This window comes from Molothrus ater, chromosome 1 (assembly GCF_012460135.2).
Source record: "Molothrus ater isolate BHLD 08-10-18 breed brown headed cowbird chromosome 1, BPBGC_Mater_1.1, whole genome shotgun sequence".
Taxonomy (NCBI): domain Eukaryota; kingdom Metazoa; phylum Chordata; class Aves; order Passeriformes; family Icteridae; genus Molothrus; species Molothrus ater.
The window spans coordinates 108,211,900-108,230,975 of NC_050478.2; the positions used below are offsets into that span (position 1 = coordinate 108,211,900).

Below are 19,076 nucleotides of genomic sequence, written 5' to 3' on the forward strand. Positions count from 1 at the left end.
GACTGGAGACTTATTTGCATATTACTTATCTTCTTTTTTAAACGTTGGAGGATTTAAGTCCTAAAAAATTTCAAAGTATATTACATTTTAAAAGAGCTAGGGGCTCAAGTAATTCCATGGGTTTATTACTAAGACAATTTTTAGCAATGAATGAAGTTTCTCTTAATTCTGCTTCTGAAATTATTATTCATTTCTCCCTTTACAGAAATTAAGGCAGTAGTTCTGAGGTCACCTAGCTCCTCGGTAAAAACCACTGTAATTTCAATGAACCTACTGGTATCAAGTGAAACAACATGTCAAACATAGTAAATAAATTTAATATTAGGCCTATAGGACTTATCTTATTTGTATCTAGTGACCTGAGCATACTGTGCCTTTAAGTCAGACTTGCCAGACATTGTACAAGATGAATTGTAAAGTATCAGCGTCAAAGAGTCTCCAAGGGCATGACCAGGGAAGTCTGTTCCAGGGGAACACAGGACCATGGGACACTGCTGACACTAAACCAGAAGGAGGCAATAGGGGACAGCCTATATGGTGCAGGTCACCTTCTACACAGCTTAGTCACAGCCTACAAAAGGAGAAGTTTCCAACTCCTGTGACCTCTCAACTAGAATCATCTCCTCCATTTCCTCATCCTGAAACCAAGGGCAGCAAGGGCATCTCTCTTTCCCTTCCCCACCAACTTCCCTCCCCCCCCCAATTAATAAATGTGAAGCATTTTTTCCCCTTTCTAATTTAAGTTATTCTGAATATATATTGCTCCACCAATTTTTCATGTACTGGGACAACTGAACACCTGGACAAGAACTGAATGTATAGTTGCCTCTCATGCCCTCATGCCAAAAAGGAAAAAAATCAGTAGATGCTGTCATAATGTCCTAGCCATAGGAATGAACAAAACCATTATAAATTATTCTTAAATGCAATGGGAACAAGTTCGATCTTCCATCAAAAACAAGTACCACCTGAACAGAGGGTGGAAAAAAAAAACTCTTCAAAAAACACACAGTACAGTACAGTGCAAGAAAATTTCTTATAATAGAGTTTTAAAATCCAGATATCCTGTGCTACTGTAACAAACTGAATGTGGGGGACCAACAAGTCATATGATACTTCTAATTTTATTTAAGTTTTGGTAAGACAGAAGCCAAAGAATTTAAGAGAAGCCTGTCCACCAATGTACTAGACAAAAGCAAATAAACAAGACAGATGATAAACATGTGGAAGTTGTCAAGAAAGCATCAAGTTAGGGTCAAATTACTCTGTAGATATCTGAGATGTCCATAAAGCCTCTGTGCTGGCGGTATCAATGCACAAAACCAAAGAAAATGAAAGCCTTCATCTCTAAAACATACAGGAACTAGTGTAAGTATCTACAAGAATATTGCAAGGTTATACAGGGAGAAAATCAGAAGCCCCAAAACCCAAACAGAACATAATCTAGTGACAAATTACTACTAAAAGACAATTTTTAAAAGCAATCTTTCTAGGAAAAAGGAGGGCTAAGAAGAACCTCCATCCTTTAACAAATATGAGTAGAATCATAGGGACAAAGGATGAGGAAAAGGTTGAGGTACTTGGTGCCTTCTTTGCCGTGGTCCAGTCATAAAAAACCAGTTGTTCTCTGGGTACCTTGCCCCTGAGCTAGAAGACTGGAACAGGGAGCAGAGTAAAGCCCCCATAACACAAGGAGAAATTCTCAGTGACTTGCTGCATCACTTAGACACATACAAGTCTACGGAGACAGATGGGATTCACACAAAGGTACTGAAGGAACTGGCAGAAGTGCTCAGCAATCCACTTTCCATCATTTATCAGCAGTCCTGGATGACCAGGGAGGTCACAGTTGACCAGAGGTGAGTAAACTTGATGCACAGCTACAAGAAGCTGGAAGGAGGATCTGCAGACCTACAAGACTGACTTAGGGGCTGGGGAAGGATATGGAGCAGATCACCTAGAGTGCTACCATGCAGCACACACAGGACAACCAGGAGATCAGGCCCAACCAGCTTGAGTTCATGAAAGCCACGTGCTGCTTGACTGGCCTGATCTCCTGTTATGACAGGGTGACCCACTTAATGGATGAGTGGAACGCTGCAGATGTTGTCCACTTACACTTTAGAAAAGCCTCTGACACCCATTACCACGATATTCTCCTGGAGATACTGGCTGCTCACAGCTTGATAGGTGCAGTGTTCACTGGGTAAAAACCCAAAAATTGTCCAGACAGCCAGGCCCAGGTAGAGGTGGTGAATGGAGTTACATCCAGCTGGCAGCTGGCCACCAGTGGTTCCCCAGGGCTCACTGCTGGGGCCAGTACTGTTCAATACCTTTATCGATGATGGGGATGAGGGGGTTAAGTGCACCTCAGTTGGGCAGGAATCCTGATCTGCTGGAGGGCAGGAAGGTAATACAGAGGATCAGTGAGCCAAGGCCAATTGTAGGACCTTACTGCTCTCTACAACTACCTGAAAGCAGGTTGTAATGAGGTGGGGGTTGGTCCTTTCTTCCAGAAACAAGTGATAGGACAAAGAAAAATGGCATCACCATCCATAGGGAAGGTTTAGATTGGATATTAGGAACAATTTCTTCAGCAAACAGGTCGGCAAGCATTGGAACAGGCTACCCAGGAAATTGTTGGAGTCACCATCTCAGGAGGTATTTAAAGGACATGCAGATGTAGTGCTTAGGACGTGGTTTAGTGGTAAACTTGGCAGTGCTGAATTAATGGATTGGCTTTATGGTTTTAGAGGTCTTTTTCCAACTTAAATAATTCCATGCATTTAGATAGGCGAGGCAGCCGAGATCAGAATCAGGCACATGATTACCCCTACGAAGCAAATGTCATGCAACTATACTTAACTTCCAGCATCATCTGAATCTAGTTTAATAACCAGAAAATAGGCTTTTGACAACAACAGTATTTCAAAATGACAGTGTAATTAAATTTAAGTCAAAGCTATGCAATGATGGACTGTATGTTTATGTGTAACCACCAAATTATATGCTTTTAAGCATGTCAAAATTTTCAAAAGAATTAACCACTGCAGTAATTCAGTTGAGGAAACGGTAGCAGGAAAAAGACTCCCCCAGGTCATTTTTCAACCAGCTGATATGATGTGATACATACCATTTGCCTCATACAGTGTTTCCAATTCTTACTTCCCTAAAATGTTATGCATTTTAATACCATTCAAGGACAAACCAACAGTCATGCTTCACTCACTTCTGAGAAGCAAGGGAAGGGACTGTGGGACTGGGATGAATAATGAGACAGGAAGTCAGTTTGTCATCCTATGTAACTAGTTCAGACTCAGTTAAAGCTGATCAGACATTATCAGCAGGTTTGCATGAGCAATGACAACAGACAATTAGTGCCCAGTCTACTGTGGTTCCTAACTGGTGGGAAAAGGGAAAACTGCAGAAACAGCCTTGATTCCATAGAGAGTAAAGAGAACTTCCACAGAACAGGGCAGATCTCAAAAGTTGTGTGATCTCCATTCAAGAGGAACTGGTGTGACAGTCAACCTGTAACAAACATTTGGTATTTCAAGGCGGCACCTTTGGAAAGCATTTGGCTGCTGTGCTCTGCATCCCCGTTTCTGCACCCTGCCTGTGCTCATCACATACCAAGGAATTCTCATGCTGATGTCTATTACAGGAGTATATAGGAGAGCCATCTATTAACTCCCATTTGGTGGAAAAGTGAGGAATATTTTCTTTCCTCTTTATTATTTTCTCAATTGGCAGAACATTTACTTCAATACATAAATTTCTAAGCCATCTTTTAATAAAAGAAAAGTCTGTGCTTGTAGAATATACTTTCTTGAAACTGAATAGAGAAAGCTTTAATAACTCAAGTTTAAATACACTAAAGCTAATCAATTCATCCTGCATTCAAGTTTCCATTATACTTCTAGAAATTACAAAACAGGTCTGTAAAATATAATTAACGAGAGACTGCTACATACAGCATGTAAAATCAAGACTACAGCTTTTAGTTCATTTGTTTTGCAGATTCATTAGAATTTTTTTCATTTCAATGTCTTGAACTGTGTAGCTAAATTTATATGTGAAAGAAACAACAAATTAAATGAAATTAGTCCTTATTTAAGCTGTATTTGAAACTGTCTAAAAATGATGTTCTTAGTTCCACAATTTCCAAATTAGATTAAAAAAATTATGTTAGCGGTTCAGAAAACAGACAAATTAATGCAATTTTTTTAAAAACGTTGTACTTCTGCAAGCTTGTATACTGAAACTTAACTGGCTGGGAAATCTAGGAAACATTCACAGCATCTGCCTCTTTGTCCCAGTCTATCCCTGCAAAATAGAGACACAAAAAGAACAGTGAACTGAATTCCCAACCTGGACAAACCTGGGCAGGTGTACTGACTGCAGGGCATCCCTGGCAGAGGAAAGGGCTTGTGCTCACCGAGCAGGCCATCCCCAGCCTGGGCACCATGCCATTTGGATGCAGGTAGGTGCCAGGGTGAGAGAGCAGTGTGCACTGTCCCTGAGACAGCCCTGGCACGGTCCTGCCTCTCCTGGCACGCCTCCTCACAGAGCCTGCAGCGCTGCGGTCACTGACCAGGGGCTCACAGACAACCACTCTCTCGTGTTGCTGCCCATCCCACTGCTTGCTTCCTAGTGGTGTCTCTCCTCAGACTGCCACGAAAAAGCAGTAAGGGAACTATCTCTGCACTAACATGAGCACTAGCACTGGATGTAACTGCAGTTCTTCTATGAGAGGTAAAACAAAAAGGAAATTTTCTTTACCTCCTCATACATACATGAGCTGTAAGTACAGACTAATGGCATACAGACTGTCAGTGGTAGTAAGAAACGTCAGTGTGAATGCTGTGCCAAGAATTAGAGGATAATAATGGGAAATATTGCAACACTCAGTGTTCTCAAATTACAGTCAGAGGTGCATGTGCTGCCACTAATGCCAACTGATTTTCCAAGTCCTACGATAGTGATCACGAAATAATCACAGAGCAGCCAATGCTCTCTCCTGAAAGAATTTGTGTCCTATTTAAGGATGAAAATGCTCCAGAGTGGCTACAACTTATGGCTACAACTAGAAGAAACAAAAAAGTTCAAAATATGTTTTCTAACAGTACCATTGAGAAGAGGCTGTCCTCCATGTACACTCCTTGAGACTACTGCGCTGTGAACATCTTCAGGAAATCCAGTCTTGCATGACAAATCTTCACAGGTTGCTTTTATCGGTGCCTGAAACACAAGACAAAATGTATGTAATACTTGCAACCCACATTCACCAGAGAAACATTCCAGTTGGCACATACTACACTTTGCTGCTGTCTTGTACAAGCAGAATCTTTGTTTCTGAACGACTGCAATTAGGACTGCGAGGGCAAAGGGTTAATCTTTCTGATAACTGGAATGGAAGGAACAAATCCCACTTGTCTGGTAAGATCTAAATAATACACCATCTTGATTCTTCTGACAACTGAACACTTCCAATAAACCAGACATCTAGACTGAAGGGGAATCATAAAGGGAACAAAAACATTCCTTCCTCTGGAAATAAATGTTGCACAAAACACATCTCGACTTTTTCACAGCCAGATTGCTTGAAAGGGATAACTTCAACCACTGGTGTAAAATGCTTTATATGGAATATTTCTACGTGAGGCTGCACCAGAACAAGTAAACTCAGACAAAATGTTACATTTGCAATAACTTAACAGAACTTACATTTGTGTTAGCGTTCAAACAGCTATCATATAAAGCCAAATGTCTCCAATGCAACTCCTATTTCAAAGGGACATTAACTTAAAAGGACAGCAGCTCATTAAATTTGCACAATGGAAGAGCTGAGCCACTGAAACTGTTTGTTCTCTCACTTATTAAAAAAGTTTACCCTCAAATCACATTCTTAAAAGAGCTTCATAAATGCCTTTCCATTAAGAAATATAATACAGCATTTGGAAATGTGTTTGTACTGTAGTCTTCCATGTTCATAAAACAGTTCTGGTAGCAAAGCTATTTTCCAGGACAGCTTGTTGCCTATTTGTAAAAAAAAAAACAAAACCAAAACCAAAAATTTTCTGCGGCAAAGAACTAAGATTTCTTTTCAGTGGATTGGTTTTGTCTCATTTTAGTACTGCACAAGACAATGGCCCACCTTACATGTGGCTACATGAATGTACATTGGCAAACCTCTTTCATACTACAGCAGAGAGGTCAGCTCCCATTGCAGCCTGGGCTGAGATATAGCCAAGAAATCATGACAGCTCCCACACAATCTGAAACACCTCTAAATGCCAAACAAAGGCCTATCCACATGCATGCCCAGATGTAGTATATGGTCTTGGACAGCACAAGCAACTGTGTGATTATATCATACTTAAATCTGACCAAGAGTTAAATTAGATTGTCCTGTTTGCTTTCCAGATGGGCTTCCATCAAGCAGACTGACTCAAGGCCACGTAAGCATCCCTGCATCTTGCAAAGAAAGGCCTACAGGAAAAAATAAAAAAGGGAGGGAGAAAGAAGAGATGATGGTGTCACACCCATTCACCCTAGCAACCTCAGGGAAAGAGAGCATTAAAGCAGAGGTGGGACAGGAGCACCTTAAATGACAGGGGTTTACTCAGGGGAAAGGGACTTGGTGGAAGTGTAATCTCTCCATGGACAAACATGGCCAAACTCAGCATGTCAAGCCCTGTTAGAAGAGTTTTATCACTAATACAAGGAGGCATCTGTAACTCATTGCATTGCATTTACACCAAGAGCATCCTACCTGTGCAGCTCAACACTCACACTTGCAAAACCAAAAAGAATTTAAAATTTACTAACTCGCAAGTTAATGCACTATCCAGGTATGCCCTCAGTAAGAGAACTTGTAATTATCAAGTTTCAGATTAACTTAAACTGTTGTGATTTAAGATCTACGTGGGTATCTCACCTGTGTACAACTGCTTAAGTAGTTTATTATGTTTATAAGGAGACCCTAAAGAGAAAGCAAATAAAGCAACAGTTTAGCTGCCACGGAACCATGTTCCCTACAAAACTAGAACCAAGATCTGTAGCCATGTGCCAACAGTTTATTTATACATTGAGTTTTTAAGGTAAGAAGATGGCAAATCAGAAATAACTAAAATTTTAACTAGCCAGTTTCCTCAGCTTTCAAACTCAAATCACAGGTTTGATAAGGTTTCCATAATTTGAAATAAAAATAGTAAGACTCATTTAAACTACTGCAGAAAAGGTGACTTCTAAGTAATGTGGTGGAAAAGGAAACAAAAGTCTTCCATGGTATCTTTGAAACCAAAAACTACTGGCTGGGCAGCTGAGGAGATAGCAGGATTTTTAACAAGACTGCACTGATGTGTTTGGGAATCTTTCAGCCTTTCCAGTAATCTATATGTACTAAACAGCTCTTATAAACTGAAACAATGCCCAATGAAACAAAGGCTGGGGAACATGAATAGAGAGCCTTCTTTATTCTTTCATTTGCAGCCATCAATTTTATCCAGAAACAAAAGACTGTACTCTGCTCTCCAAAAACAGCCCTTTATAAAGATTGTTTCAGAACAAAAACACAAGGGAAGGAAGAATTCGAATTTTCAGCAATTCTTAATCGCCCTGTGTTAAGCATTCTGAATTAAGTAGAAGTTGCAACTTCAGACATGCTGGGTCACATTAAGTTCAGCCTAAGAGTACAGCAAGACTTAAACCTAAGAAAAGAAGGATGTTGAAATATTTTTATCCCCTTATCTGGGGCAAAAGGCAAAAGCTAGTGAAGATTATGGGACACATTATTATAATTTACAGGATTTTGTGTGATTAGTACAATTCCCAAGACACTTTCAAATTTAAGATAATATTACTTGTACATCCATCTGCAAAAGGACACTCCTTTAAAAAACACCATCTTTTTAAGACAGAAAGCAATTACCTTAGCTTGTACCCGCATAAAACCTGCTCAGTGGAGTCACAGAGTTTTAAAGAAGCTCAGCACTTGGAAAATTCTCCTCTCAAATACTACCAGACTTTGCGACAGCAAAATAAAATTACTTCTAAAAAACTATTCTGCTTTCCTTATCCTTTATGACTTGTTTAGCCATTTTTAACAGCTAAATGAGTGATAAGCATTACCATCTCCAGATGCTAGAGAGATAGTCACACATGGTATCAACTCATGCATATAAACTCAGTACTGTAGATCTCAAATATAAATGCAACAGGAAAACGGCAATTATGAAGCAACATGATGTAAATTAGAAGTCTTCTGTCAAAACTGTTATTCAATCAATTAAAAGAATCCACCATTTTGATATAGTTAAGGCAGTTAAGCCTGCAGTTTTGACATCCTGCTCCTCTGTTACTTTAGTTTCATCTCTAGATATGAAAACTGTGGTTTAATTCCAAAGCTGTATTCTAGCTAGATTAAAAGAAAAAAAACAAACAACCCACCAAAAAAAAACCTGAAACCCAAAATACTATTAACAACCTGTTTACAATCTCAAGTGTATAATTCTAAGGGATTTGCATTTACATCTTTTTCTTAATACCACCAGTAAAAGTCTTCCAACAAAACAGGCCTCAGAGTTTTGAAAAGTTTCTAACTGAAACAAATATTGAGCCAGGCAGAATTTCTTCACTAGTACTGACAGATCTGGACTCATAACCAATTTCCATTGTTTTTAAAAAGTAGACACATTTAAAATTCCAAATATCTGGAAATATCCATTTAAAGAAACATGTATTTCAAAATGTAATCTCACCACCTCCTCTGCAAATGCCATACACCACTGGAGTTGAGTAGTAGCTATCAATCTGAAATACCCAAGTCTCTTCTACTTTGCATCTACATGTACTACTACTACAACACAAGATTTCTTAATAACAATTTTAACAAAATGCAAGAATGCAAGGCAAGTTGTTTTTGGAAGACTGCTTTCTTTTATATTGTAAACTTAGTCCCATAAGAAAAGAAGCCTAGGTAGTAAAATGAGAAACCAAGCAGGGTATGTATCAAAGAAAATATCATACTACACAGTATAACTGAACACAGTACAGTTACCAATTGCCAAGTCTAGCCAATTCACAGGACATTATTGTGTGAAGTTCAAAACAATGTCTGACATAATTATATGTATGATGAAGCAAGAATGGGGTATTTGAGCTCTTCCTCCTTAATAACCAACATTCATTTACAACTACCACAGTAATATTCAACTTAAACACAGATCACAGAAACATTTGTGACTGTGTTTAAAGACTGGGTGTTTCTTCATTAATTTAAAAGCCAGGATGATACCCAATACTCACTTGCAACTTAGGTTTTAGGGAACTCTAAAAACTAGAGATTGTTCTGTCCGTTTTTAGTTTTGTGTACAGACATTATCTGACACAAAGGGATATGCTGTACGAGGTGGTATTATTTAGTAACTGGTTTCTATTTACTGTCATAAGGCATAAGAAAGATGTCCTGGATGATAGAAACATATCTGAAAACCTTTAGATACAAGAATTCAAAATGTTCAGCAACTCTCTTAAATCCCCAACTTGCTGCAAACAAAGCTGCCAACAGTTTATACTCTCACAGTACTCAGTACTTCAGCAAAAGTAGTCAAGTACAATTTGTTTTCAACCATAGAGTGCAACTGGAGAGAAAGAAAAGTGCCTTTCATTCAAATTGTTCTGGAAGCCAAAAGCTTCCAAAGTGGGTGCCAGGCCACATCGTCCCAGAGGTCATTCAGTTACAGCAGAAAGGGCTTTCGTTACACCATCTTCACTTCTAATCAGCGCTCTACTTTGTGAACCACAAGATTTTAGATCAGAAAATCCAATTTCTTAAACCAACACTTAAGAGCTCTAAAGCACCTTCCTAATTAAAAGGATCTACAACTTTTATGCTACTATCTGGTTTAAAGTAACTTGCCTTAAACCACCAAAGGGTCATAGAAACATACAACGCCTTGAGTTGGAAGGGGCTGTGTAAGTCATCTATTTCCACCTTTCCTGCCCATGGGCAGGGACACCTTCCACTAAACCAGTGGGACTTGCTCAAAGCCCTATCCAACCTGGCCTTGAACACTTCCAGGGATGGGGCATCTACAGCTTCTCTGGGCAAGTGGTTCCACTGCCTTACCACCCTCCCTGTGGTGGAGTAACTGATCTCAACCTACTGTTTTTCAGTTTGTAGCCATTCCTACTTATCCTATCTCTACATGCCCATGTAAAAAGTCTCTCTCTCTGGCCATGTCCAGCTTCTCATCCACCAGTACCACCACGCCCTGCTCTGCATCTGTTCATCCCCCAGTTTTACAAACCATGTTCACAGCCTATCCTGTTAACCCCTAATGAGAGACAATATTCATTGGCTCTACTAAAAATTAAGACAATTATTTAGTATACCCCACATAGCTCAAACCCATGATCCAAGTTTGGGTTTTTGCCCTCCCTCAACTAGGAGAACATGGGAGTGGCTGCATCTTCCAAAACACATGGTTCCTCAGGTAAGCCACAGCTCAAAGAAGGATATCTTAAAACGTCTGTATGTCTAAGTTTTAATAATTGTTTTAATAATAACTTAAAAAAATTGATCCTGTAGTTGACCACAGATTCTAATTTCTCTACAAGAAATGACATCTCTCTGATTTGGTAATAGCCATTGTATTGCTCATACTGAACATCTCAGCCCATAAAACTGCTGCTATTCCATACAGGAGGATGCTGCATTTTTCTGACCTTTGGGGGAGGCCTTGAAAGGCCTCTTTGGGGGGATCACAAAATTTAACTACGTCTTCAGTTGCTGGGTGATAATTATATGCTAATTATAAGGAATGGGAGAGTCCCTAGAGGAGTCTTGGTAATAATATATTTTTAAATATGTCAAGGAGTGCCTAGAGGAGAGGATAAACACACTTTTTGGAAACATGGTATTTAATTAAATATACAAATACTGACTAAAACCAAATACTTTAAGTGAAATGCTGAAAAGATTTGGCAGCGAATCACCTCCCATCTTGGAAGCTGCTGATACTGTATCTGTTTTCATAAGTCATATAAAAATAGAAAGCCTAATTTCCCTTCTTTATTCAGACAGAGTTCCCATGATCTTTCAGCAAGAAGCGCAGGATCAAATCAAATTATGAATCATGCACACTTGGATTATATACCTCTCAAGGTGAACAGCAACATGCTTCAACACCCAGGTGAAGAAGGTCCCTCTCAGCTCACTCACAAACTACAAATGCACTTGAGGAAAATACAGATCTTCCTTAAACTCATCTGCAATAATGTTCATGTTTCTTTCCTCTCAGGATTCACCTCACTGTATGTCACCATTGGCCAACGAGCGAGTCTCAGTCTGTGGCAGGTGAGAAGTCCTTTACCACTGCTCCTGCAAAGGAAGTCAAGAACTCTTTTTGCCTTCATTACTCTCCACCCAAAGTTTGGACAATGCTCTCATGCACATGGTGAGACTCTTGGGGATGGTGCTGTGCACGGTCAGGACCGGGACTCGATGATCCTTATCAGATCATCAGCTTATTCTGTAATCTGTCTCACTGAACCTTACACACAACTGGTGCTACTGGGTTAATGGAAGCACACAGGCTACTCCATAAGGCCACTATGAGTTCCTCCTACCCTTTATAACAAGAATTTAAAATAAAAAATTCCAGGGAACATTAGAGATTGCACAGCCTTTGGGAATAGACTTGTGCTTTGTGTGTGTACATTGTTTGAAGTAAGTTATGCTCTCATTCTAATGTGAATGCTGGTAACTACTTGAACTATTGTAAGGTTTCTGAACTTTTTTGTTAACCTAAAAAAGCACTTACAAAACCAATGAGAAACAGAGAGTTTAACTGGTAAATGATTTTGTTAAGCAGGAAAAGCCATTCAAAAATTCCTCTTCCTTACCACATGACAAGTCCTTTACACAATACTGTCTGTATTGAGTAAAAATAACTTTACTCACAGCTTCCTCAAGCTATTTTTAAATATAAACATGCAGTTCTGTCACAACTCAACTGTCTCATGTGTTAGTGCTCAGTTATTAAAAGAAGTAATAAAATACATTATTGATATAAAAGCATCAATGAAACCAAGTAAGATAGAACATGACAGGGTTCTTCCAATGATGTTTCTGGGAGGTCCTTCAACTTCTAGAAACAGAAAGGAAAATAATAGGAAGTTTTTGAATTATACACTCTTGACTAGATGTAGCTCAAAAATATGATAATTTTGGGAAATATTTTAAAAGGTGGTATCAAAACTATACATGCATCTTTCCAGCACACTGAGCTGCATGCCTAGGTAGCAGTACTACCCAGGAAGAGAGAGAGCAGTAGAAGGCTCTCTAGAAAACACACATTTATTAAAAATACATAGATTGACAACATAAGAATATGTGCCCTCTGGTACATAAGCAGAGTATATATTTCTGACCTTGCTAGAATATCTGCCCAGATAATTTTGTTTATTAAAAAAATTCTGATTATCTCCTGTTCTATCAATCAATGACTTAAATTCAAAAAACTCACTGAATTACACAACCTTATCTGTCCTATAATAGATGTAAAAAGGAGTTTTTTAAAAAAGTATTTTAACAAAATATATTTAAATAATATATTCAGTTTAATATCCAAGGAAATTCAGCTCTGCAATTATCTGAATTTTGAGGATGTGTCAGTGTTATTACTATCACTTAGACGAGACAGACAAGGATTGGAGAGCTCTCTCCTGCAATACCCTGCCACATTTAACTTTTCCAATGGAATCTTTGAACACAAAACAAAATCAGACCATGGAGATCTACACAGAAAAAGCCTGAGATACTCTACGTAACTACTCTGGTCAGGGGCTTATGAATGTGTTACAAAATGCCCTCAATTCAACTATATTCAGTGTACTTTGAATGGTGTTGGTGTCTCTTAATGGAGTAATTTATCAGAGACACTGTAAAACTCATGCTTATACAGATAAAAAAAAGTAAGTCTAGGACACGGGTATATTGTGAGACACAGAAGATTTACCCACAATCTTGCTTGTTTCTAAACAAAACTACATTAATATTCCTCACCCTAATTCTGCCAGAGACTACTGCTGCTGGGGGTAATTACTAGAGCGGTAGAGCTGGCAAGAAACGCCATTGCTGGATTCTCAGCTGAGGCAGCTTAACAGGAGTGTCATTTAGGGTAGTAGCTTTATCACCTGGATACATTCGCTAAGACCTGGAATAAGACCAAAATTGCCTGCAGAGGGTAATAACTTACGTCCTTTGTCATCATAATTCGAATTCAAACCAGTCACCTGAAGCTCAAAAGCCTCCAAAAACTGCTTTATTGTTTACTTGCTTTTGCTTTAGAAACAGAAAACATCCACATAGTGATTCAATCAACTTATATTTAAAGAAATATATTTCCTTTTTGAGCACTTTATTTCTAATTTGCATTCCAGTTTATTTTTAATAGTAGTCTCATTCCTGTAAACTCATACTGGCTTTCCCATTCCTTCATTGGATTGGAATTGTTGATTTAGTCAGGAAAACAAGATTCACTCCTTTCATCCCATCTTCTGTCAGGATTTTTTTCATGTAGTACTCTCAGACTCATACTGATATGCTAGCCAGCAAAACAGAGTGCACTTTTCATTCCTCTCTTTCTTGTGCAGGTTACACACTACCAAAACTCTTAAGCTGTATTTCCTGTACATAAAAACATCCACAGATCTGCCCTTAAAATCTGGTTCCAGTTACAATTTTTCAAGTAATTCCACAGTGACAGCTTTTCTGTACCAATAACAAATAACAAACTGATTAATACTCTAGAAAATGGATAGATGCTGTGTTGCAGAGAGGAAAAACTGAGTGAAAAGGTTCAACATTTCAGAAGAACCCGATACAAATAACCTCCTACAAACCAAAAGTAGTAGGTTTAACAACAGGGGAAAAAAGTTAGCAATGCACCTAGCTGGTGAAGGTTCTTGCAGAATGCATGATGGAAGAAGGGAGAAAGAAAAAAAGAGCTCTTAAAATGAAAGCATTATACAGATACAGGTCTGTAAATCTGATTTCGTACTCAAGTTCCAATTTTGTTACACGCTATTAAAAATCAACCCTAACCTGATTTAATGGATACCCAAACAAGGGGGAAATTGGATTCCCCAACCATAACGTGCCAGTGACACTGAGTGATATATAAAAGCAACACGGCTAGTTCCTGTCCTTAATTCATAGCCTGTGCTTCAATTTCAAACCTGCCTTGGGTAAGGAGAAAAAAAAAAAAAAAAGGAGATGAAATAAAAGCTTACTGCAGATTTTGTGCTTTAAAGATTTATTGAGATAGGAAGACTAAACAGAACTGAAAGCACATACAGTAAACAGCACACAAGGACTTAAAAAAAAACACACGAAAAAACCAACCCAACACAACAACAGCCGGTAAGTGGCACACACAAGTTTCTGAACAGGGTGTCTGCTATCACATGCAGCCGCTCATGCTCAGCCGGACGCTCCCGTGTCGCGCCAGCCACCCTGCCGCGCGTCCTCCTAGGACTCAAGGGAAAATGCCCGGCTGCCGGGGAGCGGCGTTTCAGCACCTCGCTCGCCTGGCGCAAGTCATCAGCCCCTGAGAGTGCCTCAGAAACTGCGTGAAGCACTCAACTGCCCGGGGACCCCGTCAGGCAACAGGAGCGTCAGAGACGGAGAAGCGGCGAGGAGCCGGGAGGCCGGGCGGGGTCCTCCCGCCCCGGCGCGGCGGAGGCAGCGGGGCCGCACCATGGACAGTGGCTGCGCCTGCCGCCTCCCCCTGCCCTGCGCCAGCCGCTGCGGGAGGGCGCCCTGCCCGCCCCGGCACCCCGGCCTCGCCTCAACCCGCTCCCCCGGCCCGACAGAAATGCCCCAATCGTAAATACCATTAAGAGGCGATGATCTGCGCCATCTGTCCCTCGGACTTACCGCCCTCTCCACCCCCGGCGCCGCGCCGGATACGAGCTCAGCGAGCACAAAACGAACGGGGAACCCACCGGGTGCCCCGGCTCCGCTGCCGCTCCGCACACTCCTTGCCGCCGGAGGGGAGCCCAACCATCACCCTGCGGGCACTGCCCCTGCTGCCCCAACGGGATCCATTTTGTCGTCTCCCCACACCCTCCCGTTGACTCCCATCTCGCCACAGACCTCCACTTTCTGCACCCCCTAGGAGCGCACCGCGGCTAGCGGTGCCCGGCGCTGCCCCGCGACCACCTGCCCAGGACCCCGTCCGTCAGCCGCCCGGAGCGCCCCGGCAAGGCCGCCGGGGGGAGGCAGCAGCGGGACTTTCATAATAATAAATTAAACACTTCAGGGCCCGAGCCCGTCCCAGTGGAAATTCCCGTTAGCGGCAGGGGGTGGGGAAGCCCAGCGCCCAGGCGGAGGCTGATTAAATTCTTCCCGGAGAAAGGATTAGCGGGCGAGGGAGCTGGGGGTAGTCGAGATGCGGGGGTTGTTCTCTGCCCCGCACTTCTCTGGCACCACAGCCCGCCCTTCATCACGCGGGACGGAGGGAGGAATGTTCGCTCCGTCCCCCACTCCGGTAGTTTGTCCCCCGCGCCCGCGGCGGGGCCGCGCTCCCGTGCTCCTGCCAGGCGCACGGGAACCAGCCAGCTCCCCCCCACGTCCCGCGGCACCTGCTCTCCCGGGAATGAGGGGGGATCAGTGCCCCCATCACCTCTCGCGTCTCAGGACCACCCTCTCCCTCTCAGCCGGCCCCGGGCAGGGGCTCCCCCCTCTCTCTCTCTCCGTCCCCGCGGCGAGGAGCCCGGTGGCGGGGCTGCCCCGAGCAGGTGCCTCTGCACGAGCGGCCACGAGCCACCCCGGGGCACCCCGGCGGCGGGGCCGCTTTCCCCTACCCCCTCCCCGAGACCCCCACCACGAAGCGCAGCCTGCCTGCTCTACCACCCCCCCCCCCCCTTTTCTCCCCCCGGCTCTCCCGCCTTCCCCGGGCATCGCCGCCCGCGGGGGAACAAAGAGCCGCAGCCCGGCCCGCTCCCCGCCGGCGGTGCTTACCTGCTGCAGGGCCGCCAGCAGCATCAGCGCCAGCGGCGGCAGGATCCGCGGCGGCGCTCCCGCTACCCGGCACATGGAGGCGAGGAGGGGCGGCGGCAGGGCGGCCCCCAGCAGTTCCGGAGCGCGGCTGGAGCCCGCGGAGCGGGGCGAGGGGAGCGGCGGGGAGGGTCGGGCAGCGGCAGCTGCCGGGAGCTGCGGTCGGCGTCTGCCCCCGCCTGCCGGAGCCGGCTGCCGCTCTAGCTCATGGGCAGCGATGCAGCGGAGAGAGAGAGCGCGGGGGGCGGAGGATGGGTGAAACTCAGCTCTGGGTCAGCCTGCTTGCCTCTCGGCCGAGCCCCCTCCGCGGTGCAGAGGGTGGGCAGGGAAGAGGAGGAGGAGGAGGAGGATGGGCAAACAAAGGCTGGGAGATAAGAAAGAAGTAGTCGCTGCTGCTGCTGCGAGGCCGGTGCGGCGGCGGCTCCCTTCGGCTGGCAGCCTTCCCCACGCCTGGATCGTGCCCGCCTCGCTCCTCCCGCCGGTGCCCCCCAGCGAGCTTGGGCAGGCGGCTCCTCTCAGCGCCTCAGCCCAGGCACACCAGCACCGCCGCTTCGCCGGCCCCAGCCCTGCTGCATGCTCGCCCCGCACTTTCTCTCTCCCTCTTTCTTCTCCTCCCTCCACCCCTCCCCCTGCAGGCAAAGCTCTCCGCCGAAGCACAATGATAACAATACCCCAGCAGCCTCTGCCTGCCGTGCGCCTGTCTACGCGCTCGCCCGGTGCCTGCCTGCCTGTCTGCTGCTGGCAGCTCCCTCTCCGCCTCCCGTCGCTCCCTGCCGGCCGCACGGCCAATGGGAACGGCACGGCACGCTGAGCGCCGGGGAAATTCGCCGCTGTGCCTGCGAATAGTGCTGCCCCTCCTCGGTCCCCAGAGAGCGGGCGCTGGGGGCAGCGGGGCAGGCGGCAGCGCCCGTTGACCCCGCAACGCCAACAGCTACAGAGCGGTGGAACGAAATAAATTCCAACCCACACACTTGGTGTACTGCAATGGTTTGGGGGGCGAGAACTTTCTGGGGAAGGAAGGACCCGTCTCCGCCGTGCCCGGTAGGGCACAGTCGGTGCAGCGAGAAGCTGCGGGGGCGCCCAGCCCAGGAACCGTGGGACAGCCCTGCCGGCTGGCGGCTCGGCAAGTTCCGCTCAGCTGTTACTGCTTAGCTTTCCTCTTTTTTATTTTTTTCCTTCTTTCCTCCCCCCCTTTTTTCTTTCCTTTAGCCACCTTCCGTCCCCCTCATTCCGTATTTCTTTTTCTAAACTACCTGCTGAATTTTATTAGCAAATGTTTTCCAAAGCTTGGCTGGGTCCGCAGTCCGCGGGTCCAAAAATGTCAGCGTGCGGAACGGAGCTGGGGAGTGCTGCTGAGCGAACAGTTAGAGAAGCAAGTACCAAGTGCTGGGTCATTTGCCGAGCTGGCACAGATTTTCGCTCGCCCGCAGTCGGCAAAGTTGTTTTGTGTCTATGCATCAGAGCTTTCATCCTGGGACATAGTAAGGGGAGGATTCGCGGGTATTGGCCCCTAGGCTATCTCATGAAGCGTTCATTCAAAATGGTGCATTATTTATTTTAAAGCATCTTTACACCCGAACTTGCAAGGAAAATACTCTTCCCAACATCCCCCCTTCCTTTAGGAAATAACGCAAACCGTCATGCTCAATGTTTTGAAAGGAAACAGCGGATTTGTCTTTGTATTTTTGCCGGGGAAAGGCGGGGTAAGTACGTGCTTTTACGATGCTGATTTCATTAGCCTGGGAATTGAAAGTAGCGGTCACTCGTGAGCTGCGATGCAGCTGCGCACCCAAGGCAGGGCAGAGGCGGAGAAGGCCCCGGAGCCGCGGCGGGGATGCGCTCCCGCCCGCCCGGGCAGCCGCAGCCGCAGCCGCGCCGCCCGCCGCCTCCGCGGGGCAGAGCAGAGCCCGGGCACCGGCCGAGCCAGACGCCACCTGCAAGGCTGCGACACCAAAGGAGACTCAGCCGAGCAGAGGCGGCCTCAGCTAGCAAAACAGCCACCCCCCACCCCGCCACCTCCCTCCTTCCCCGCGCCCTCTTTAAAGTTGTAGCCCGTGCAGTTGCACCGATCCCAAGAGTTGAGAAGAAAAATGAGAGGAGGAAACTACGGCTGGTCATGAGTTTCTGGATTAAAATTTAGCCAAAGCCTGAGGGAAAGTAAGCAAGAAGGGCACAGCTGATGTTTATATCCTGTAACAAGGACGAGTTTCCTGGTTTTGCACCTGACAGAGCATGTGTTCGGTCTTTTCAGCAATTCTAAGGAGAAATGCTTGGATTTGCTTATGAAACAGTAACTTTCCCTGAGTAACGGATTCCTGTTTGTATTTTCTGATAAGTAGGCAAAATATTAGCATTTGCTAATGGCTGTATTTGAGCATTTATTCACTTTCACAAGTGTTTTACAGAATGCAAAGTACACATTATAAACTACTCCATAAACCAGCTGTCCGATGAGAATAATTACCTGTCACCTAAATGAGCCTGGCCCCTCACATCCTTCAACCCATCCATCCCTAAAGGCCTGAAAAACTAAAGGCTCAGCAGCATATCTGGAAAGCTACCAGATCTGAGCTCTGGCTGATGCTTCTTATGGTTCTACTGCTGCCTTTAAATTTACTTGGCAGGATTAGTAAGACTGGCAGAAAAATTGCTCACACCAACGTCATTTTACTGAATCTTCTAGCCTTGAACAAGTTTGAATAAAGCAGTGGGCTTCCCTCATTTACTTAAAACCCGAAGTTTCCTCTGGCTCATAGTTCCCTACTTCTGGATATTCTGATTAAGAGGTAAGACAGCAGGGGTGGGTAGTACCTTTTGAGGTATAATCTCTGCACCACATCTCTCTATGGTGAGAGGCATTTATTTGGGAGAGCAGAGCAGAGGAGAAACCTGCTCATTGCCTCCAAACACGAATGACTCCTTAGGGAATCCTTAATCTGTAGCATAAACCCAAGAGAACACCTTTTTATTATTTTTTTTTCCCACACAGAAATAATCTAGCAGTAAG

At 44.3% G+C, this 19,076-nt stretch overlaps 1 protein-coding gene across 1 annotated transcript in view; it reads right to left on the bottom strand.

The window, feature by feature from the left end:
- Window positions 1-16,674, bottom strand: part of CDH2 (cadherin 2) — a 115,440-nt gene extending 98,766 nt beyond the window's left edge. The window contains exons 1-2 of the mRNA XM_036399524.2: window positions 16,034-16,674; window positions 5,130-5,241 (exon numbers count right to left, since the gene is read on the bottom strand). Of these exons, the coding sequence (XP_036255417.1) occupies window positions 5,130-5,241; window positions 16,034-16,108 (187 nt within the window). The 5' untranslated portion in view covers window positions 16,109-16,674. The remainder of the gene's footprint in view (window positions 1-5,129; window positions 5,242-16,033) is intronic.
- Between the last annotated feature and the right edge of the window lie 2,402 nt (window positions 16,675-19,076).